Raw genomic sequence first — 24,766 nt, 5'->3', positions numbered from 1 at the left:
TTGTAGAATGTTGTGTTATTGCGTTGAATCAGCGGCAGTGGCAGTAAGGTCTTGTTATGAAGCCGTGATATAAAACCTTGTCTTAAATTGTTACATACGAGGGGATGGGGGGAGAAATGAGAGTAAATATGGAATGGAAACATTGGGTCAGCCTAACCTGGCCTGTCTCAGACGAGAATTACCGGCCATCTACATTGCTCATGAAGCTGTTAGCCTCCACTCAGTGCTCTGAAATTACAGGGCTGATGGCTCCCTGAAAAGGTTAAGCTGATTATGTTGTCGTTGTTTAAGAGGCTCCAGCGTATATCATTGGGTGATATTCTGCCATGCTTGATGGCTTCACAGGGACTCAGGGATATGTACCTGGTTTCTGATCACACCTGTACATGTACCTGGTTCCTGATCACACCTGTACGTGTGTACCTGGTTCTCATTTAATGTTTAAACACAACAATTAGTCCCATGTTTCTTGGTATATCTACTAGTACACTTAATGCTCAAACACAACAATTAGTGCCATGTTTCCTGGTATATGTACATGTAGATAGAATTTCATTGGTCTATAGTTTAATTAAAAAGCCCTAAGAAAATACTTGTAATTGAGATAGGATTGCCTCCAGTAATCAGATCTACATACAAATGGATTTTCAAAACCAATTTCTTGAACTCCTTAATATAAAATCTTGATAAATCTCCTTTTCAATTCTGATTCCATCAAATGGTAGCATTTTTTGCAAAATATTTTTTCCTAATCTGATTTATTTTGAATAATATATTTAGAGATCCAATCATGTACATCTTCCACAGGGTCGATCAATAAATCGAAAAATCATTTCCTGTAGGCGGCATCATGGGAAAACAAAGTTATGTCATTTTTGATTTCTTTCCTCGACCCTGGTCAATTTCAAGCTCCCCAGACTCTGATCAGAGATCATCACATCCCCTCAAGATGAAATCAATTTCCCCCGACTCAAGATATGGGACTTGGGAGTCAATTTCAGCCAGTAACACAATTAAAGTAGCTCAGTTTAATATCAGTGCGATCTCAATCCGTGCACACTTACTGACTCCAAAATTACCGATCACCCCAACAATTAGTACAAGAACTACAGAGATAATTGAATAATGAAAGGTTTCTGAGCACCAAAGTGAAGAGAATCAAGAAAAAAAGCAAAGATTCTCTTTGCTACATGCAGATGTTCATTAGACATGTATACGTTCATCTTACATTATTAATTATATTTATCACTGATCCATTAAAGTTGGAAGTTATTTATTTATTTGATTGGTGTTTTGCTCTGTACTCAAGAATATTTCACTTACACGACGGCGACCAGCATTATGGTGGGTGGAAACCGGGCAGAGCCCTTGGGAAACTCACAACCATCCGCAGGTTGCTGGCAGAGGAAGCCAGCATGAGCTGGACTTAAACTCACCACAACCACATTGGTGAGAGGCTTTTTTGCCATTGTATGCTAACCACAGAGGTCATGCTGAGGCCCCAAGTTGGAAGTTATAGATCTATGCGTGTTACAACATTAAAATCAGCTTGCCACAGTAAGACAACTTTGTGGTGTGATTCAAATCATGTTCATCGTGATAAATTAAGAATAGAGATTTCTGTCTTTATCATGTATATATGTGCTTTGACAGGGTGCCTGAAAAAATGTTAAAATTCATGGTATTTGAAATTAAACTTCCCAGGTCATGAAAGTGATGGAAATTGTGTGCAGATTAATAACTTTCTTTGAAAGTCCTGGAAATTGATTACTGTGATGAAAAAAAAAACTTCTTCTTTCATATTCTTGACATTCAAGCAGAGCAGGATTTAAATTTGATGTTTGATATGCCATTTACACACGATAGAACAATGAAATATTTGCAGATGGACAAATGGCGAAATGTCTACCAAAAGTGGAAAGCACTTAACATGGCGATGACGAGGGTCATTGAACTGGTGATGAAAGTCCTGGAATTCCGGCAAACAGTCTTGGAAAGGCATAATTAGTGTGTTACTTGAACCCTGGATTTTGGCCATGCTGCTATGCATGTACCAAATAATTGGTTCTCCATGTCCTTCACCTTTTGTGTCCTTCACCTTTCGTGTCCTTCACCTTCCGTGCATTAACCCTGTAAAGCTGAACACATCGCCTTTCAAAATTAATCAGTAAGATATGTCAGTTTTGATTGGATGTTCAAAGAGAATTAATACACGATCATTTTGAAGAATTTATCTCCAGTTTTAAAAGCGAAGGGATCTATTTTAATGCGTGCAACATTGATGGTAGATTATTAAGATGTCCGTGGTAAATCCTCCGTGGTCTCGGCTTTGGCATGTCTGGTGGCCATTTTGGATCACCACTGACAGTCTGTTGTGCGCTAAGTCAGAAGTCAATTGGTGCTAGATGAAGAAGTCAATTGAAGAGCCAAAGTTTTAATGGGCAGGCCTAATCCCATCAGAACCTGCGCATTAGACATCATTTAGGCGTTTGTCCGCGCTCTAAATGAGAATTGATTGGCTGGTCGGAGCCCTGTGCTATTTCCCCGAGACAAACGTGATTTCTATATACTAGGAGGGAGCCGCAATCATTTGGAGTAGAGAGCTAAGCAATTACTACTGTATCCCCAAGGACAAAGTCTTTCCCAAGAGCAGAGGATTGATTTTGCTGATGCTGTTATTCTTGCATCTTTTCTTACATTAATCGCTGTGGTTTGAAAGAAAGTAAATAATCAAGCTCGTTATGAAAAGTATTTGCATATGTGTGTGTGCAGTAGACTTGATTTTATTTATTTATTTATTTGTTTGATCGGTGTTTTATACTGTACTCAAGAATATTTCACTTATACGACGACAGCTAGCATTGTGGTTGGAGGAAACCGGGCAAAACCCGGGGGAAACCCACGACCATCTGCAGGTTGCTGCCAGACAGTAGATTGATGACATCTGTATAGCAATACCAGGACGTAACTTCAGAATGATTTTGATCAAGAAAGTAGAAAAGAAAAGCTTGAAATTACTGCGAAGTCAATTCATGATCATAATTATTATGTAAGAATATAATTTAAAGGTATAACTTAACTAGTAAAAGGAAATGTTCCAAGAAACTTCTATGAATACAGGCCCTGATTTTTAAAAGAGGAGCTAGGTCTATGCACCTGAGGCTGATTCCACAAAGTCCTTTCTGACTTAAGTCAGAAAATAAAAACTCTGTATGATGCTTATTTTGTGATACTGGAAGTTGAAATTTGGACACATTCATCTTAAGATAACATTGACAAGGGGTATAAATTTTTATTTTGACTTAAGTCAGAAACGGCTTTGTGGAATTGGCCTCTGGACTTGATAGATTACTTTAATATACCTGTAGGCCCAACCTTGTATGAGGAGAAGGTTGCTTTAATATACCTGTAAGCCCAACCTTGTATGAGGAGAAGGTTGCTTTAATATATCTGTAGGCCCAACCTTGTATGAGGAGAAGGTTGCTTTAATATACCTGTAGGCCCAATTTTGTATGAGGAGAAGGTTGCTTTAATATATCTGTAGGCCCAACCTTGTATGAGGAGAAGGTTGCTTTAATATACCTGTAGGCCCAACCTTGTATGAGGAGAAGGTTGCTTTAATATACCTGTAGGCCCAATTTTGTATGAGGAGAAGGTTGCTTTAATATATCTGTAGGCCCAACCTTGTATGAGGAGAAGGTTGCTTTAATATATCTGTAGGCCCAACCTTGTATGAGGAGAAGGTTGCTTTAATATACCTGTAGGCCCAATTTTGTATGAGGAGAAGGTTGCTTTAATATATCTGTAGGCCCAACCTTGTATGAGGAGAAGGTTGCTTTAATATATCTGTAGGCCCAACCTTGTATGAGGAGAAGGTTGCTTTAATATACCTGTAGGCCCAATTTTGTATGAGGAGAAGGTTGCTTTAATATATCTGTAGGCCCAACCTTGTATGAGGAGAAGGTTGCTTTAATATACCTGTAGGCCCAACCTTGTATGAGGAGAAGGTTGCTTTAATATACCTGTAGGCCCAACCTTGTATGAGGAGAAGGTTGCTTTAATATACCTGTAGGCCCAACCTTGTGTGAGGAGAAGGTTGCCTGTTGGTACTGGACATACCAAGCACATCAATTATAACATTGATGCATATATGCTTTTACAAATGGTTTTTTGGATTGGAAAAAAAAAAATCTGCAAATTTTAAACTGTTTAGCTACACATAGTAGTAAAATAAGATGTCATAATAGTTTTTCTTTGAAATATTTCCCTCATCTGTAAACTCACAGCAGTTGTTTTCTAGGCTGGAATAAAATCGAAACATCTGGAGCACCTGTTGACCGTTTGTTTATTTGTTTACGATCAAGTTTTCTTGGACAGTATATGATTGATCATTCCTCAGCTGTACTTCCACATTTCTATCCAGGAACTTATATCTACATCGTGTTTTAACGGTGCCCACCTTGGCAGCATTCTGTTTTTCTGGAAAATCCTGTTTTTAAACCATGATTAATCAGTGTTTTATCTGACTGACACAAGCTTTAGTGGTTTAGTCACATCGTGCTGCGGAGCCACAAAATCTGTTTGACACACAGGCCAGACTGCCTTAAGCTTCGACATAATGCCCTGGTAATAGCGTTTCATCTGCCTGGCAGAGGAAGGTCTTATTTGTGACACATGATGTGTTCTCTAACAAGGTGTTTGTTGTGGGCGATTGTCTTTGCTTTGGGTTTAGTGTCAGTTTCAGCAAGTATTTCTGTCCTGTAACAGTGCTCATTAGTCCAGCTGCAATCATCTTCATTCACTGTGATTTGAAGTCTACCTCATGCTGGCTTCCTCTCTGGTTGTATGGTGGAAGGTCTGACAGCAACCTGCGGATGGCCATGGGTTTCCGCGTAAGTGAGACATTCTTGAGTACGCTGTAACACACCAGTCAAATAAAAAACTAAATAAATCCCTATCATCTTGAAGTGCTGAGGCTTTTGATCGGAATCTGAAACTTATCACAATAAGCCCTCGGCGATTATAGTGTTAAATTTTTCTATTATTTTGTATGCAAGTTGTAGCCGGAAACACACAAAATCTGGGTCGAGTCTATAACTTGTTCAGACTTGCATGGTTTCTCCAGGTGCCCAACAACCTCCTCCACGCAAGACAAATGTAGACAGAAGGCTGCTTGTGTCAGTACAACAATAGGTAAAGCTACAAGACAAATGTAGACAGAAGGCTGCTTGATTCAATACATCATGTAAAACTACAAGACAGATGTAGACAGAATGCTGCTTGTGTCAATACAACAATATGTAAAGCTACAAGACGTGTAGACAGAAGGCTGCTTGATTCAATACATCATCTAAAACTACAAGACAGATGTAGACTGAAGACTGCTTGATTCCATACAACATTATGTAAAGCTACACACCCACACAGTATGGGCAGCCTCTGTATGTGGTCTGCCTCTTTACAATGTATATGGCCTGCCTCTATATATTGGCAGACACACTGGCTTTATTTCTATGATGATCATAACACACAAGATATTGCATTTCACTTCTCTTAGCAATTCAAGGCGTTCTAACTTGATGATAAAAGGAAAATCGTTGCCGGAATTAACTTTAAGCTTGCGTTAATTTCCCTAGGGTATAAATCCGAAATTTTTCTTTACTCTCTTTTCCCCCATTGTCATCTACCTCATTCCTTCCTGTATGTATCTGTGATAATGTAAAAGAACTTGTACGAGACTTAAACAAGTAAAGTAGCGATCAACTTGGGGATTCCCCCAGAAAAGGCTAATCCCAGATCATTCCAAACTGATCAGTGAGGGTGAGAAAAAATGCAAAAGTCAATAATTTGCACCGAGAATTATCGTAATGGAGGGTATTTTGAGTTTTTCCCCCCTCGCTCTTTGAATGCCCACTCTGCAATTTCCTGTTGAAGAACTCTTACGGCTTGAAGTCTGGGTGAAAGAATAAGAGTGAAAAATGACCACAAGTGTGCTACTTCGACAAGCCAGACAGGCAAATTCTTTAGAAGTAGTCCTGTGCATTGAATTGAGTCATTGTGAAATGTGATGTCGCGTTCCCCAAGCTCTTCATTTCTATGGTTGATTGGGGACATGAATTGCTCGAGTCAGAAGCCCTGAAGCTCCGTCTGCTATGTCAGCAGGGGGAAAAAAATCCTCGGAGATAAATTTGGCTTTCAAATGAGTCTGACTTTAGCGGAGCCCAAGGTTGCTCCGAGATTTGGCAAGCAGTAATGGCCAATGTACTAATCTATTCCATAGACTTCTCAAATGGGCTCGAGAGACTAAAAATAATAGGAGACGGGGAGAGGCGAAAAAAAAAGACATTCTGAAGTAGACGATGATTGATAAAACTCAGGCCAATAAAATGGCTGTTCTCTCATGCGGATTACAAGCTGAGCTGTTCTGCTCTGCAAACACACCCATAGATGATAAATTGATTTTAACAGATACGCACCCATCATATAGGATTTGTGCTTCTCCAAGAATAGGAAAAAGTGAGCCTGATAAAGGGATGTAATTTATTATCAGTTTGACGTGGAAAAAAACTGTGATGCAATGAAAAAAAGTAATTCTGGCTGTTTAAAGTGGTGTGAACCTAGATCCATCATTTTTGTTTTTTATGTAGGTTTTGAGAGTAACAGATTGTAGCCACATGTAGGTTTTGTTTTGAGATAATTTTGGTGTTCTAATTATGTCTACATAAATTGAAAAAAGAATGGCCAATCAATCTCTGCATGTCTGATATCTGTGGCTGTGCAAGATGGTATCGAGAATAAATGTATGTTGACCTTGCTTTCTCAAGATATTCTGCACGTTGCCGTGAAGGGATCATTCTAGTATTCTAATGTCATGTAGCTGGCGCAGGAAACGTGGACGTACTGAACAGCTTAAGGACACTGCCGGGTTTCCTCCCACCATAGTGCTTACCGCTGTTATATAAGTGAAATATTCTTGAGTACAGCATAAGATAAATAATTAAATAATACACTCGAAGGTCTGTCAGCCGTGTCATTCCACTTTTAGCACTCCTCCTCACAAACAATCGAAATGTCCAAGATGGATAAGCTAGTGAATGTTTAAGGGTTTTTGTTTTGTAACCTCATACCACTGAACCTTGTTTTGTACCGAGCCACGTTCCCAAAATGCCCAGTGTTCGAGGGATTTGAAGAGGTGTTAAAGTCTATTGTACCCCAATATTGAAGAAAATGTGTAAGAAAAAAAAAAAAAAACGGCATATTTCATACTGTCCTTCTCTTTTACTCCCTCAGCAAAGGTCATGCATTTCGACCAATCAGTTATTTTAGCTGAAATTTGTTTTACAATAACTTACCCAGAATATACATTGTCAAGCAATATTTTGGCCTTGTTACAGAAGAAATAACAGTTTTAAAGTGATTTGAAATTTTGACTTACATGTAAGATGGCTTTGTGATTCAAGGGGTAGATGATCATAATTCATGTCTTTAATAGGAGTTGTACAGAGCAAACACAGCTGGATACATTGTCTCATTAAACAATCCTGTTCCATGTTTCAGTATGAATTCAAGGCCAAGGCCATCAAAAAGAAGAAGGTGACCTTGACTGTGTCAGTGGACGGGGTCAAGGTCGTGATGAGGAAAAAGAAAAAGGTAAGAAAGGTCTGGACTATAGCTGTGCTACAATATGATCCTCACAGGATGTGTTGTTGTGCTGTTCTGTCATTACGGTATACGTGTAGTTCTCTTTGGTTACATTCAGCATGACAGGGTTATACGTGATATTGAGTAAGTATTAATTCAAAACTGGATGCAATAATTTTCTGCATTGCTTTTCTTCACTGATTATCTGGACATTACAGTGCGCATGCTAACAAAAAAGAATTGTGATAATTGTAAATATGAAGTGATAATGTGCACAGTGTTCATTCGAGTGGCCGCTAGTATTGCCTTAGGATCTCAAAGCAAGTATTTAAGATCATTTAAACTTTTGCTTACCCCAGATGACTTAAGATCCTGTCCATGATTTAGTTGCTCATTTTTCCTGAGTCTGGGAGATTTGTTGATTTTAGAAAGGTGCTTTCAGAGATGTTTGGAAGTTAGGGTGATATCCTACTAGCAAAATTTCAATTTAGCGCCAGAAGTAATATCTTACGACATTTATTTGCCTCTAAAAATACTCTTTTATGGTCGAATTTTAGATCATTTAGGGTAGATTGCAGTGAGAGTTGTGATATTTTTGCAGTGAGTGTTGTGATATTTTTACAGTAAGTGTTGTGATATTTTTGCAGTAAGTGTTGTGATATTTTTGCAGTAAGTGTTGTCATATTTTTGCAGTGAGTGTTGTGATATTTTTGCAGTAAGTGTTGTGATGTTTTTGCAGTGAGTGTTGTCATATTTTTGCAGTAAGTGTTGTGATATTTTTGCAGTAAGTGTTGTGATATTTTTGCAGTGAGTGTTGTGATATTTTTGCAGTAAGTGTTGTGATATTTTTGCAGTAAGTGTTGTGATATTTTTGCAGTAAGTGTTGTGATATTTTTGCAGTGAGTGTTGTGATATTTTTGCAGTGAGTGTTGTGATATTTTTGTGGAAAGTTTAGCCCCAAATGCTTGTTCTTATTCACATGCGTGATTGTTAGACAACATGCGAAGTTCCAAAATTAAATTTGTTTAGCCTGACATTAATTGTAGGGACTAACCACCATAAAGTGATCTAAGCATGGGCACATTGCATGTGCAGGAAAAGCAGATTTCCTGTTTTCACGTTTCCTGTGTTTAAAGTTTTGACGTTTGGGCCAAAAGTCAACAGAACTTGTCAATGGTAAAAACATGATATCGAGTAGATTCATTGCATGTTGCGAAGGGATAAATTCCTGCAATTGAAAAGCTTTGTTGTCGTCATCAATAAATTCCAATACACCAAATTGCCATATTAAACATTAAAACCCTTTCAAACACAAAAAAACCCCAAACTTTTTGAGGAGTTAGAATCCTTAACTTTCCAAGCAGCTATGATCGATTCTTGCCATTTTTTGTTCCAGTGCTGAATACTCAATTTTCTGATCCTGTTCAGTACAAAGCTGTGCAAATGTCAAACTGTTGATACAATTCATTATTTCGTCAAAGCTGTTGCAAAAAACTCTCCATTTCAAATATTTTCAAATCTAAATCCCAAAGCGGTGTGACTTGAATTTCAAATTAAGCTCTCTGGTTCAAGGAAATGCCGATTAAAAAATAAATTTTAGTTTTGTGGGATTCCATTAGTAGAATTTGTTGAAGTGAAAACCTTGCTTTTTTCAGTGAGGCAGAGTAATAACTAACTGAGGTTTCTTGTTAGTGTTGCACAACTCAGATGCATTATACGCTTCATTTATACAGAATAGAATCCAGGGCTTGCCAAACTTTGCCTCTGCCTTATACCATTTGAACGTTTCAAAGTTTTAAGCCTCAGTTTGAAAATATGCTGTATTGCCATAAGGTCAGATCTGTACTGCACCAAGACTGAGTCATGAAATTTGAATATATGACATTTTAAACATAAACAGTCGAACAGTATTCATAAGCCGTATTGCTGCACAGTTATACAATCATATTTTCAAGGAATTATTAGATGTATCGTCAATAATTGAGACATCCTGTTCCTTTTTTGAATAGTACAGTTTTACAGCATTTCAAGTACAGATACAGATGTTAGACGTACAATGTACATGTAACTCAAAATTTCAAAGCACTTTAAAATTGTTCGTTCTTGTTTATGTGACAAGGTCAAAATATTTGCTTAAAAATGTAAATTCTGGGGTAAGTTACTGTACTGAAAGTTACTGTAAGTAACGGATTTCTGCTAAAATAACAGAAAGATACATTCCAAGTTTAATTATTGAAGTTGTAACCTAAGTCTAAGATCGTTTTGAGATCCAGTGGCCATATGTACTGGTGCTGCCTGCCATACCAGTGATGGACTGCCAGGCAGGTACATCTATATTATCTGTCCTCATAACCAGTTCCAGGCTCTATCCCTTATTACTTCAGGCTCTATTCCTTATTACTTCTATAAACATATTTTCCCTGAAATCCAATTCTGTTCGAGACTGCTGAGGGAATCACATCTAAGCAGGAGCATTGGTCATTGAGCACTAACGAAGCGAGTAAACACATCAAGGACATGAAAGGTGTGACCTTTGCTGTGAAAATTGATTGAGAACGGTACTTTGATGGCAAAGCTGTGTGACGATATGCCGTGTGTAACACAGCGGCCTCGACAATCCGTGCAGTGTCACCTGCAGAATAGGAACGTGGCAAGATAAGTTCATACACCTGAGCGACAATTCCTGTGTGACTTCTGCTGTCTTACACATGGTCCCACCTGTGCAAACCTGTGAAGTACACATAACCACTTGACATAGTCCCTCAGTCCAGGATGAGTTCTGACCACAGCCAATCATGATGCTTCAGTTGTGAATGTTCCAGTAATAAACTCATCACTAATGACTTCACAGTTGGAATGGAATCAGGAAAAAGAGGAATTCAACAAATTAGTACTTATTTCCCCATAGGCTCTGACAGATCAGTTCATCTAGAGATAGGACAGGTAAAATAGTAACCTTGAGGACTGGCTTCCTCCAACCACAAGACCCCGAATCCTGACTGCCTGGTATGGTAGTGAAATGCAGTGTACAGTGTTAAAACCACTAATCGAATAATCATCATCACAATATCGCTGAAGTAATGCTGCCTTTACCAATGAGGAGTTCAGTTTTTATATTACGTTTATAAAATAAATAAAGAAATAAATAAATAAATTAAGACTTACATTATGCATTACCAGAATTAAGACATCCTGAGAACACAAACTTATGTCCATGTACAAAGCATCCGTGAAGAGTTCCTACAAAGGGACAGAATTCTGTAAGGAACTTTTACAAGATTATAGGATATAACTATGCATTTGTGTCCTAGCTATCAGGCAGTGGAGAAGAATTGTTGGAAAGATCTTCTGGGTGTGGATGCCTATACAGATTTGCACCATCAAAATAGAGCGGATTGTTACGGTTTCAAAGTTCATCTTAAGAGTAAAAAAAAAGTTTATCCAAAACCCTCCACAAGTTTTTCCATAAAATTACTGACACACCAGAAGACAGAGAAATAAATTCCAGCAGAAACATAACATTCTTAGCCAATATGATTGTATGTTTTATAAATATCTGATTTCTCAGTGTTTTGTGTTAACAAAACAGAAGGAGCATAACAGCTACTTTTGGCTGACAGTGCAGAATAACTGTTTTTTTAATCAGATCCAGAACAACCCTTTTTTACATTGAATACATGAATTCTGTAAGACAGGTCGAAGTTGGAGGTCACGTGACCACCTTTGGTTTCAAAAACAAAATGGCCGTCCAATGTTAAGGCATTGGGGAAAGGTCACTTTTTGCCACCTAACTAGCGAACAGTCAGATATAGTTGCATAAAATAACGTGCCGAAAGCTCTGCACAAATACTCAGACTATCTGGAAAGCTGAAAATGATACAGATCCAACAGACACAAGATCGCTGACAGTGACTCAAAAACAGGTATTTTTGTATGCAATAACTTAAGGGGAGAGGGCTGTTTTCTCACCCACGCCATTTGTTACCAAGATCACGTGGTCTTTAGCTTCCGATGCGAATGAAGATGTCAGACAATGAAATGAACATTTTCAAATAGATACTGTCACCTTTTTACAATATATATTGAAATTTGCTACAAAGTTATAACAGCGTTACGTCATTTACATTTAATTAGCCAATCAGCATTGATTTTGTATCCCCATAAAGAAAAGTTAAGGTTGAAATATTACATCAACAATATGTAGTTCTAAGACACATAAGAACAAGCGTTCGCAAAAATGAAAAGTTTAAAAGATTTTTCAAGATTAGTTATCTCTTAAAAGAACATTGTTCCCAGTTGTTATTCCGCAGGTTTAAAGTATTTCGCATTTAAGACTTCAGTAATCTATCATTGTCACCATTTTACACGTAACAGGCTCTAGAGAAGCATATCATAACACCTCAGCTATGCCCGGTCAAATTGTATTTTCTCCAAATCACTGACAATCTCAACAAATTAAATGAAGGGCAACCACTGACAAGGTCAATTAATCATTGACAGAATTGACCGTAATACAATGTGATATCACGATAGTATCCGAGGTTTGAATGACATATTAATGTTAGGGAGACATTCTCACTAGGCTAGAGAAAAATTGTCACGATAACGAAATAGTGATGTGTGGATTGGAAGAGGCTTGTTCGTAAAATGAAGTCTGTCGGTTATTCAATGTTAAGGCCAGAATTAATCCATCAATCCACCTGAATGGAAAAAAAGTTAAGTTTTTGTTTGGGCAGAAACCCTGCCAATTTGTAGCTAAATTGGAGTTGTTATGAATGGCGGCTTTGACTGCCTGCTCAAATTGCACCTCATATTTAGCTAAGGCGATACTGTTATTTACAACACCAATCAGATGCGCTCAACCCAATTTCTGTTTTCCACAACATAAATCTGTCAGGGGGAAAAGCTGGTGGTTCTATCATTTTCGCTCGGTGAGCCTAATAACTGAACGCTGGCGCAGACGTATGTTGTGAGGAAAGAGGATAGATTCAAGCACATCGAGTGACAACCCTTTCAAGATTTATGGCCAAAATCTCTCGTAAAAACAGAAATTTTGACGAATAGTTGGACTGTGCTCTGATCTTGATAAGAGAACGGCCCATTCTGGTTGTTGAATAGACTGCCCTGAGATTAAAGCTATCAAGAAGAATTGTTGAAGCAATTTGAGCTATTTGAGTTTTTCTTACGTATGGAGTGACCGTTACAAGCGTCAATTTTCTGACACCAAAGAGGGATACGGCCTAGGATAAAGCGATTTTATGGAAGCAAATTGACATTCACTGTTGGATAACTTCAGCCAGTTTATGAGAAAAAATTCCCTTTCAAGAAAATTGTGAGAAGAAAATCGTTTCAGTTTTCTTTGGTGCGTGACCTTCATGGAAATTGCCGCGATAAATAGATGGCGTGAGAAGAGATCCAAGATAAAAAGTTGTTAGATATGATATTGATTGATCCTTCATGAAGTACCTGCTACAATTCCTCTGTTATCGCAGAAATTGTACTGCTGAAGAAATTTTACACAGTTTTGTGGCAAAAATTCCCTGAAAGGCGAAGTTGATTATGGTGATTACATTGTTTTTTGCTGTTGTCTCCTTCAAATATAACTACTGGACTACTGATTTCATTTTTTGAATTACAATTTTTGAAGTTGCTTTGAAGTTCAATAGAATTGAAAGCCACTCTTCTTTGGTTACTGCTTTTAAGCACCTTTATTACTGTACATGATCCAGCATCCAATCAGATTCATTTGTGTAATTAAGATGGAAATGCGTGTTATCAATATTCGTGCAGTCATCAACATTTGCACGATAATAATGTTCTTTTTATGTTTTACAATTTGATGTCTTCTTGCCTCTCGTTATAAATACAAACATAAATTTCCAACAGATGTTTGTTTTTGGAAGAGAATGTTTCTCTTAGGGGATGTTTTAAAGATAAAGCTGTGTAACAGTTGTGTTTTTGTAGAAATACATGTAATCTGGTATGTTTTTACAGAGAATTCCCCAATCAGGTGATGACAAATTAACCCTTACAGGGACATTTTCTGTATTAAGACAATTAACCCTGTTAATTATTTGTTTATTTGATTGTGTTTTACACTGTACTCAAGAGTATTTCACTTATACCATGACAGCCAGCATTATGGTGAGGGGAAACTGGGCAAGGCCCTTGGGAAATCCACGCCATCTGCGGGTTGCTGACACACCTTCACGAGTGTCCGACACAGTCAAAATAAGCGCCACAACAACAGTGCAATCTGGATTTTTGTGTAGATGTTTTCAGTTGTATGGTTTAATGTGTTGTTCTGCTTTTATAGTGACTTCATCAGTTTAATGTTCAGTTGATTATGATATCAGAGTTGTTCTGTTTTGTGATATGTAGGAAATGGGTTCTAAATGAATTTTGCATATAGGCATGATATTTATATTTATTAATCCATATTTGCATATTTTCAGAAGTCACAGTGGCACTGGGACGAGAACAGGTTATTAGTGATGCATCATCCAATCTACAGGTAAGTAAGCTTCAAGGGGAAAGTTAATTACAGGTGAGAACAGGTTTATTAATTATGCATCATCCAGTCTACAGGTAAGTAAGCTTCAAGGGGAAAGTTATAAATTAAAGGTGAGAACAGGTTTATTAGTGATGCATCATCCAATCTACAGGTAATTAAGCTTCAAGGGGAAAGTTAATTACAGGTGAGAACAGGTTTATTAGTTATGCATCATCCAATCTACAGGTAATTAAGCTTCACGGGGAAAGTTAATTACAGGTGAGAACAGGTTTATTAGTTATGCATCATCCAGTCTACAGGTAAGTAAGCTTTAAGGGGAAAGTTAATTACAGGTGAGAACAGGTTTATTAGTGATGCATCATCCAGTCTACAATTAAGTAAGCTTCAAGGGGAAAGTTAATTACAGGTGAGAACAGGTTTATTAGTTATGCATCATCCAGTCTACAGGTAAGTAAGCTTTAAGGGGAAAGTTAATTACAGGTGAGAACAGGTTTATTAGTGATGCATCATCCAGTCTACAATTAAGTAAGCTTCAAGGGGAAAGTTATAAATTACAGGTGAGAACAGGTTTATTAGTGATGCATCCTCCAGTCTACAGGTAAGTAAGCTTCAAGGGGAAAGTTAATTACAGGTGAGAACAGGTTTATTAGTGATGCATCATCCAACCTGCAGGTAAGTAAGATTCAAGAGGAAAGTTATAAATTACAGGTGAGAACAGGTTTATTAGTGATGCATCATCAAATTTACAGGTAAGTAGGCTTCAAGGGGAATGTTATTACGAAGTACAGGTGAGAACTGGTTATTAGTGATGCATCATTCAATCTGCAGGTAAGTAGACTTTTTTAATTTCTAGTTGAAATGACTACATGTAATGGTTTACTGCCAGGAGGTGGGTACATTGTTAGAGTGTTTTACAGAATCAGGATCTGGCTTGTCAAACACCTGGCAGCAGGGCCTTGTCATCATTTAATTCACCATAATTCTTCCTGTCCACATCCCATCTTGATGACCTCACAGCATTACAGGAGAAACTAATACATTGTAATATACATTTTTTTTTTGTTAACAAGAACATTACAATTTGTCCAAAAATCTGTTTTAGTTTACGCTCTAAATTACAAGTTCTATATGTACCTCTGTAGTCATATATTAGGACCAAAGTTTTTTGTAGTTTTGTTTGCCATAAATGCTAATCAACGTTGATAAGATTCCAGTAAAGATGACCTTTATTCTGTAGAAAGCAATTTTTAACCTTAATTACAAATGTCACGAAACATTTTTTGATTAGCTTCATGTTACTTCCACACATTAATTGGACTTCTGTGGTAAAAGTGGCACTGCCTGGTTTCCTCCCACCATAATGCTATCCACCGTTGTGTAGGTAAAACATTCTTGAATATATGGCGTAAAACTCCACTCAAATAAATCAATCAATTAACAACTTCTCGTTACAGAATATTCTATGTTTCCCATGACTCTCAAGACTTGAAGATCTGGAGCTACATCGCCAGGGACGGCTCTACAAATGTGTTCAAATGCAACGTCTTCAAGGCTTACAAAAAGGTGAGAACAATTGCAAACTTTGTTACAAATTTATCTCTGTTACTTGTTTATGTTACAAAGATGTGAGAACAGTTGAAAATTTGTTAGACATCTCTGTTACAGATTTATGTTACAAAGAGGTGAAAATGATTGCAAACTTGTTACAGATTTATGTTCACATAGAAATAATGTTCTAAAGTAAGGTCCAAAAAGTGCTAAATCAAGCTGCCTGATTGGATGGGACACAAATTTGTGTCCCTTGACATGAGGTCACTTTACAGTTTGATAATAAAGACAGTCTCAGTCATTTTCTTCAGCCATATTGGTTTCCAAAATAACTTAACCCTTTTGAAGTTTTATGTCTCGAAAAAGTGGGTCCTTTGCAGTAAACAAGATGGAGAAGACTTAATGACTTGTCTTCATGACCTTCACTTGAAAAACCTGATTGAAGAATCAGACAGTTTTTTTATTTTATTGGTCAGTTGTTGTTTAAACATGTGGCTTGTGATGATCACTGGATAGAAGTTCTTACTCACTGGATAGAAGTTTTCAAAAAAGCTGCCTTTCAAAGAAGTTTCAGAATGGCCCACTTACACAAAGTGAGTCTCCAAAATGATGGTGTTTTGGTACAGAAATTGCATTTTCATAAGTGCAAGGATAAATAAGGAAAATGGGTGTTAATACATGTATTGTGTTCAATCTTTAATCCGAAGATGTATTCACAAAATACAGGGATATATTTTGACAAAACTTATGATGTCTACAGTGCTGATCTGGCTTGAAAACAAATGTTTCTCTGAAAAATTTTGATATAGTCCTTCTGAAAAAAGATAGGTTTAAGCAGATGGATTTGGAGGAAGGTCGATGTCTTTATAGACCTGTAGTTGCCTCCTATACATACAGACAGTTAGATTGTCCCTTGATATAACCATTTAATTAAAGCATGGTTTCTAAGCCAGCTCAAGGTCGCTGTAGTTACCCATGTGTGAACAAGAAGTACAGTCAACCGTGTCGAATGTGGCCACTGAAGGGAAACTATATAAGTGGCCACTTAGAGCAGGTGGTAAAAGACTGAGCCCATACATTTCTGTGTTATCATTACTCATGTCAGATATGGTCAATGTTTATGCCTACATATATTTAGTAGATATACAACAACAGTATATACCAATATTATATCTCAAAAAATTAAGCAGTGAGGCTATAAGCCTGAAGACTTCATGATGTTCACACAAAGTGTACATATACAAGCGCTTACAACCCGAGTTTCAAGTCAGCACGTGTGTGACTTGAGCACTTTTCCCACCAATATTTTCATGATCTATACAGTTTTGCGCCAGTTGGGATATTCCAATAAACTTTTGGACTATGAATCGCAGCTAGACCAACGAGCTGTATGAAAATTTATTCGGTTTGCTATTGCCCTTGAAGCAACAACAACATACTTGTAAGCGGATCAGGGAGGTTCAACAGGTGTTTATGAGAGGTCATATTTCACAAACCAGAAGGAAGGCACAACTCCAGGTGCCTACAAAGATAATGGCCAGGCAAACTTCACTGGTCAAGACAAAGATGCAGGTCACAACATTGCAAATTTTTAATTACTATCCAAGCTGACGAAGTTTGTTACCGCCATTTTGAAATTTTTGAATCTCCGATCAACAGTACTTTTGATAATCTTGGCCGTGTAGAGCAGGTTGATATTAGACTATGTTGCAATATATAGTGGCCGCTGGCCGCGTAGGGCAGGTTGATACTGGACTTCGTTACAATATATAGTGGCCGCTGGCCTCGTAGGGCAGGTTGATACTGGACTTTGTTACAACATATAGTGGCCGCTGGCCTGGTAGGGCAGGTTGATATTGGACTATGTTGCAATATATAGTGGCCGCTGGCCGCGTAGGGCAGGTTGATACTGGACTTTGTTACAGTATATAGTGGCCACAGGCTGCGTAGGGCATGTTGATACCGGACTTTATTACAACATATAGTGGCTGCTGGCCACGTAGGGCATGTTGATACTGGACTTTCTTACAATATATAGTGGCCGCTGGCCGTGTAGGGCAGGTTGATACTGGACTTTCTTACAATATATAGTGGCCGCTGGCCATGTAGGGCAGGTTGATACTGGACTTTGTTACAATATATAGTGGCCACTGGCTGGGTTGGACAGGTTGATACTGGACTTTGTTTCAATATATAGTGACCGCTGGCCGCATAGGGCATGTTGATACTGGACTTTGTTACAATATATAGTGGCTGCTGGCCGCGTAGGGCAGGTTGATACTGGACTTTGTTACAATATATAGTGGCCGCTGGACAGGTTGATACTGGACTTTGTTACAGTATATAGTGGATACTGGCCGGGTTAGACAGGTGTCTGCATATTACAGGTCGTTTGACATGGAACATCATTCAGTTGCGGTAGAGAGTGGCCGTAAGCACAGGTTTGACTGTACTTTACTTTTCTAAGCCAGACTCAGGCTGGCTATGTGTAGGTGGATTTGTTCGTGGGAATGAGGTACAAAGAGCTTTATTCTGTCATTTTAGACTTATAAATTTGTGTTTTATGGCAACTCTGACATTTTCTAACTTCAGTAGTCACATATGTAGTGATACATGTACCTGTGTTAAAACCCATCCAGTGAGATAATCTTTACATGGAGAGTTCAAACCTTCCAACCAATCAGAACCACTGTTTCATAGCACAAAGAAGGTGACTTCCCAGAATATGAATTTGATTGGATAAAAAGCAGACAGGCCAGAAATAAGTCATTGTTGTGAGTTGCTAAAAAATTTGACTTCAAACTACAGTGTCGTGTTCAGTGTGAAAAACCCTGAAAGAATCCTGATCCATACATCAGTCATGTTTGCAGGAAAAGCACTCCTGGCCCTAGAGCACTGTTGAAATTTACGATTGAATTGGGGAAAGGAACAGGAGTTGTTTCTAATACTCTCTCAAATGGTTTTCTGTATTTTTTTAAAACCCAATTGACGATAAATCAAGAGAGTTTGGTAAATTGTAATACCATTCATCTCCTCTGGAGTTATGGTTTTAAAATGTATAAATAATGAATATCACAGCTATCGAATATGCATAAATCTTTCCATGACATTTGTAAAAACCAGTATTTGGTAATTATAAACACGGTTGGGATGAAAGTAGACACGAAAACTTGTCAATCTGTTGCATTTTGTTGCACGGTTCATCCCGTTACCATGGTAACTGGTGTAATAGGTTTGTGGGTTGCGTGCATTAATGAGGCACACATTGAGATATGATCAGTTTACTGTCATACAGCTGGCATTGTTCTTTACAAACGCCTCGTTAATGGCCGAGATAGTCGTTATGTCATCCTGGTAATGAGGGAAAAAACGTCACAGAAAAACAGTACGATCCATTTGTATCTGTCACAGACAAAAGCCTCCTGCAACACATCAGTCTGCAATATCTGTGATTTAATGGAGTCGAAAGAATTAAAGTAAGACAGATTATACCCAGTAGAGATAGGTCATGTCAGCAGAAAAAAGTGAACCATATTGTGAAGTTCGTTTGTTTGAAGTTATACTGCAAAAATATTGATTTGAAGTAGGGAGAGGTTTAGACTCATAAGGATTATATTCACGCAAACACATCTGCCTTGTACGTAAATAAATTTGATAAGATTAAACATTTAGCAATCATTAATGTGTGGACGTACATGTAGGTATTATTGTACTAGACATGAAGTTTAACATGTTCTGTAAATATTGTTAAAATATGAGCCTTTATGTGTTAAAGGGGTACAGAATCAGCACTGATTGGCTGACAGTGGAGATAGGATTCCATGAGTTAAACCCTACACCCTTATATATAGACACATTTGAATAAATGTGCCATACCCAAAATTTAACTTCATTGGCTAAGCATAACTCGGTCTTATCTGTCTCCCACACTAACCAATCAGAATGATTTCTGTATCCCTTTAAGCTGGGACTATTTTGTACATATATTATAACCTATTGTATATAATAGCCCCAGCTTTATGTAAAAGTAGTGACTGATTCTGAACTTAATGGTTTTCACTCAAGAGAGCAATATATATGGTGTCCAAACATCCGGGTACTTCATTCTACTGGTAATATTTATTCACATGTATATCAACAGTTAGGTGTGAAGTTTGAGAAATTTCCCATGATTCTAGGCTGATTTAGTAAAATATGTAATAACAAAACAGCATTAATTTTTATACTGTAATTACAAAACTGTATTAATTACTATACTGTAATTACAAAACTGTATTAATTACTATACTGTAATTGCAAAACTGTATTAATTACTATACTGTAATTACAAATGTGATAGTACACAGCCATGACGTTATATCACCTAGCGTTCTCTACATATCACATGTCACCTCTGTACCTTTAGAGTTTGTTGATAACAAACATATTTATCCCACTTGACGTTCAATTACATGGTGAACCTGAGTGATTCACAGCTGTCACTTTGTCCACCATCAGCTCATCAAAGTAGCTTCACAATTTTACCACAACCCTGTTTTAATAACATGCTTTAAGGTAATGAGATGTGGTAATAACGATGATATTGCTCCCATGTAGTACGTCATCGTAATTACTTTGTGTTTGGCGCAGATTTGTTGAAAATTTTATCAAAAAATGATCCAGTTTATTTTATCAAAGTTGCCAAAAAGTTTTATCAAAAGTGCCGTAGCTGACTGTAGCTCTTTGCCGTACGGAGGTAACATTTCTGCAGTGATTCACATTAATCAGTTATACTCTCTAATGTTGTAGTTATCTGAAGAATTCAGTGAACATTTGTTTCCTGTTGTAAAAATGTTATCTTACCACGTTAAAGGGTATGATGTTTGTTTAGAAGATATCATTTCCCCAAGAAGGCTTGCTGATTTTGCCACGGCATATCAGAAGTCGTAAAAGTGACGTCTTCGTTGGGCAAATTGTCATTTGACCTGACACATCTTTGGTTTGGAAAAAGTTTTGGTGATTGCTATTCAAAAGAAACAGATTTCACTGCATGTTAGTTTTTGTGTTGTCTTGATAGCAAACATGTGAGTTATGCAGACATTTGGTGCCATTGAGGGGTTATCCAGCAGTCACACGCTCCAGTTCAATGGAATATTAGAACAATGTCCATTTTTTGTCTTTTCCGACTGACTGTTTTTTAGAGCCAAACTCAATCATGAATTTTTCACTTACATGATGGTGGCCAGAAGACTGTAAGCAACCTATAGTTGAGTCCACTCATATCTCTTAATAAAAGAAAGGCTTGGTTATTGATTTAAAATAGTGATAATAGTTATTAATTGAATGGCAGCGAAAGGTACCTGTATTTTAACTCATGTAACTTCTGTCCTCCAACAAAACGACAGCTCACTTCATTAGCAAGTGGTAACTCAGCCTGCGAGAATACCTTTCCCTGCCACAAGAAGAGAGTTTATGTGTCACACCAAACGACCCCTCATTGTCACATGACTGAAAACTTGTTAAGTACATGTAATGTAACCCCCAGGCAAACATACCTACTTACTGGATACCATGGTCTACTCCAGGCAAACATACATACGTACTGGATACCATAGTCTACTCCAGGCAAACATACCTACTTACTGGATACCATAGTCTACTCCAGGCAAACATACCTACTTACTGGATACCATGGTCTACTCCAGGCTAACATACCTACTTACTGGATACCATGGTCTACTCCAGGCAAACATACATACTTACTGGATACCATTGTCTATTCCAGGCAAACTAACATACTTACTGAATATCATGGTTTACTCCAGGCAAACATACATACTTACTGGATACCATGGTTTACTCCAGGCAAACATACATACTTACTGGATACCATGGTCTACTCCAGGCAAACATGCATACTTACTGGATACCATGGTCTACTCCAGGCAAACATGCATACTTACTGGATACCATAGTCTACTCCAGGCAAACATACCTACTTACTGGATACCATAGTCTACTCCAGGCAAACATACCTACTTACTGGATACCATTGTCTACTCCAGGCAAACATACATGCTTACTGGATACCATAGTCTACTCCAGGCAAACATACATACAAACCATACATACTTACTGGATACCATTGTCTACTCCAGGCAAACATACCTACTTACTGGGTACCATTGTCTACTCCAGGTAAACATACATGCTTACTGGATACCATAGACTACTCCAGGCAAACATACATACAAACCATACATACTTACTGGATACCATTGTCTACTCCAGGCAAACATACATACAAACCATACATACTTACTGGATACCATTGTCTACTCCAGGCAAACATACATACAAACCATACATACTTACTGGATACCATTGTCTACTCCAGGCAAACATACATACAAACCATACATACTTACTGGATACCATTGTCTACTCCAGGCAAACTTACATACAAACCATACATACTTACTGGATACCATTGTCTACTCCAGGCAATCATACATACAAACCATACATACTTACTGGTTTACTCCAGGCTTGTACTCTGATTTCTCCATGTACGATACCATAAATGGCCCAAAATTTCAACCATGACAAAGTTGCTCAATTGTCTGGATTTGGAGCATTCTATTCATCCCAGGTGGGTGTTTTGAGGTTTTTGTGAAAGGTAAGATGATAACCTACTGGAATAATGTAAATTTCTGCACCAAAAGTGATATTGTTTGTCTAAACGTACACTTGTTTTGGAAAAATTGTAGGTTGCTTACAGTCTTCTGGCCACCATCATGTAAGTGAAAAATTCATGATTGAGTTTGGCTCTAAAAAAACAGTCAGTCGGAAAAGACAAAAAATGGACATTGTTCTAATATTCCATTGGACTGGAGCGTGTGTGTGTGTATATATATATATATATATATATATATATATATATATATATATATATATATATAGCATTTCAACAACATAATCCATAACTTGCATATTGACAGGATTATGTGGCTCCGACTGTGAGAGACAACTGCTGTCAGTGATCAATCCCACTGCGTTAACTCAGTGTTTGTACCCTCGCCTGTTGCTAACGTTCCGTGATAGATGCCAGCGCTAGGTGCCAGCGTGCGATTTCCCTGGAGATCGCTGCCTGCCTGAGGTGATACGCTTTAGAGTGTTAGGGAAACCTGTCAGATTACACAACCAGAGGATTGTGTTAGTATAGCAGAAACCTGAAGAAAGTGTTGCGTTAGCTGTGACTCCTCATAGGGTATACTGGCTGTTTGTTTATTATTTCTTGTCATTTTACTGACATCTGCAACAATAACAGCTGCATGAGCATTTCACTCAAATATCAACACTTTGATAATTCTTACCATAAATATGCCAGTGCTAAGGAGCCAACATATTCAGTATGGCCCCTTGAGGCGGTCCGGAACTGACCTTACAATTCAAACATATGAATGAATAAATTTAATTCTTTGTAAAAGATGAAGGTGAGAGTTTTCATTTGTATGACTGATAATTAGGTCTTTATTTCAAGGTGTCTTTCCCTTATTTATAAACCTGTGCTTCTGGGAAAGGGAAGGAGATCTGGTTCCATTTTGCTTTGGTTTCGATGCAATAACTGTTCCAAAAGTTGCTCAGTTTTGACAAAATCTTCAGTACAGGTTAGCTTTCTGGAACTTGAGATCAAGTCTGAAAACAAGTTAAAATCCATGCTCAAGTTTTTCATCCTTGTAGATTTCTTGTATTCTGATGGGTCATTTGTTTCTGGGGAGTAACCACCCAAAAATTATCCCTCAGGTCAAGTTTTGCTTGTTTATGGAATGTGAGCTGCCTGAATATGCTTGTTATTTATAATACATGTAAGTGAAATGTCAACATCAAACAGGTAAAAAATGTCAACATCAAACAGGTAAAAAATGTCAACATCAAACAGGTAAAAAAATGTCAAACAGGTAAAAAATGTCAACATCAAACAGGTAAAAAAAGGAAAAATCTAACTGATGATTTAATGATGGTCCTAACAGTTTTGAGACAATTGTGGAACGATCGAAATGTGGTATAAACGTAGTTATGATGACAAATTTAGTATATAAATAGGGCAAAATTGAAAATTTAAAGGTTAAAAACATCTTCATGTGTGATGTTAAATTTATGTGCAATCACTCTCCAAACTAAAATGTTCACTGTAAAGAAGACTTCCGTTAAAAATAGCATAAAAATATTAAGATTTTGCAAATTTTTATCTTTTTAATTGATTTTTTACAATTTTTGAATTCAATTGGTTCACCTTTTAGCATTTTAATCTAGACAGGTACATTCATGAAGAAATGAGTAAATTCATGTAAAAAGCTTGTGTTAGTTTGCCAAGAACTCCATGGAAATGTCTCAACCTTAGTGAAGCTTCAGGTAGCTTCAGTGCAGAAAAGTTCAGTTCTTTTCTGGACCATGTGAGTTATCAATGGAAGGTATGTCAGACATGTCCATAAAACTGCCCCCTAACCAGGTGGAAAAAACATCAGGGCATGTTCATGGGGAGATCTGGCAACTTGAAACGGCCACCCCCCTGTGGTGAGGGCACTGAATGTGCCTGGGAGAGATGGTCTGCTGATGAAAGGGTTTGAGTAACACAGCCTTTAGGTTTCGCTGACGTTTGTTTGTTGGGGGTCAAATGGGAGGTGATGAAAGGACCTTTAAACAGCTTGGAAGTCTTTACCCCCTTCAAAGTAACAAAAACAAACCTAACACCAGCAACCCACCCCACCCCGCCCCCCCTAGGTCTATTCACAAATGCTCCTTCCTGGGAAGAGTAATCAGAAATGTTCACAGTGTGTTCTTGGGTGTGTTTCAACTTTGTTTGTTTGTTTTTCTTTTTGAATGAGCCCTGATTTTAAATCATCACTTTTGGACTTTTTGTTATTCAAATAATATCTGACATGATTTGGCTTCTCTCAGGTAGTACATGGGAAGATCTGACAGAAACCTGCAGGCTCCGCCCGATTTTCTCCTACCATAATGCTGGCAGCCATCGTATATGTGAAATATTCTTCAGTGCGGTGTAAAACACCAGTCAAATAC

The 24,766-nt window shown here is 37.7% G+C and overlaps 1 protein-coding gene across 1 annotated transcript in view; it reads left to right on the top strand.

The window, feature by feature from the left end:
• Nucleotides 1-24,766, top strand: part of LOC135480406 (carboxyl-terminal PDZ ligand of neuronal nitric oxide synthase protein-like) — a 95,295-nt gene that overhangs the window by 54,819 nt on the left and 15,710 nt on the right. The window contains 3 exon segments of the mRNA XM_064760237.1: nt 7,558-7,650; nt 14,097-14,155; nt 15,610-15,718. Of these exon segments, the coding sequence (XP_064616307.1) occupies nt 7,558-7,650; nt 14,097-14,155; nt 15,610-15,718 (261 nt within the window).

Source organism: Liolophura sinensis, chromosome 13 (assembly GCF_032854445.1).
Source record: "Liolophura sinensis isolate JHLJ2023 chromosome 13, CUHK_Ljap_v2, whole genome shotgun sequence".
In the NCBI taxonomy this organism is placed as follows: Eukaryota; Metazoa; Mollusca; class Polyplacophora; order Chitonida; family Chitonidae; genus Liolophura; species Liolophura sinensis.
This window is presented reverse-complemented; position numbering and strand designations above follow the sequence as displayed.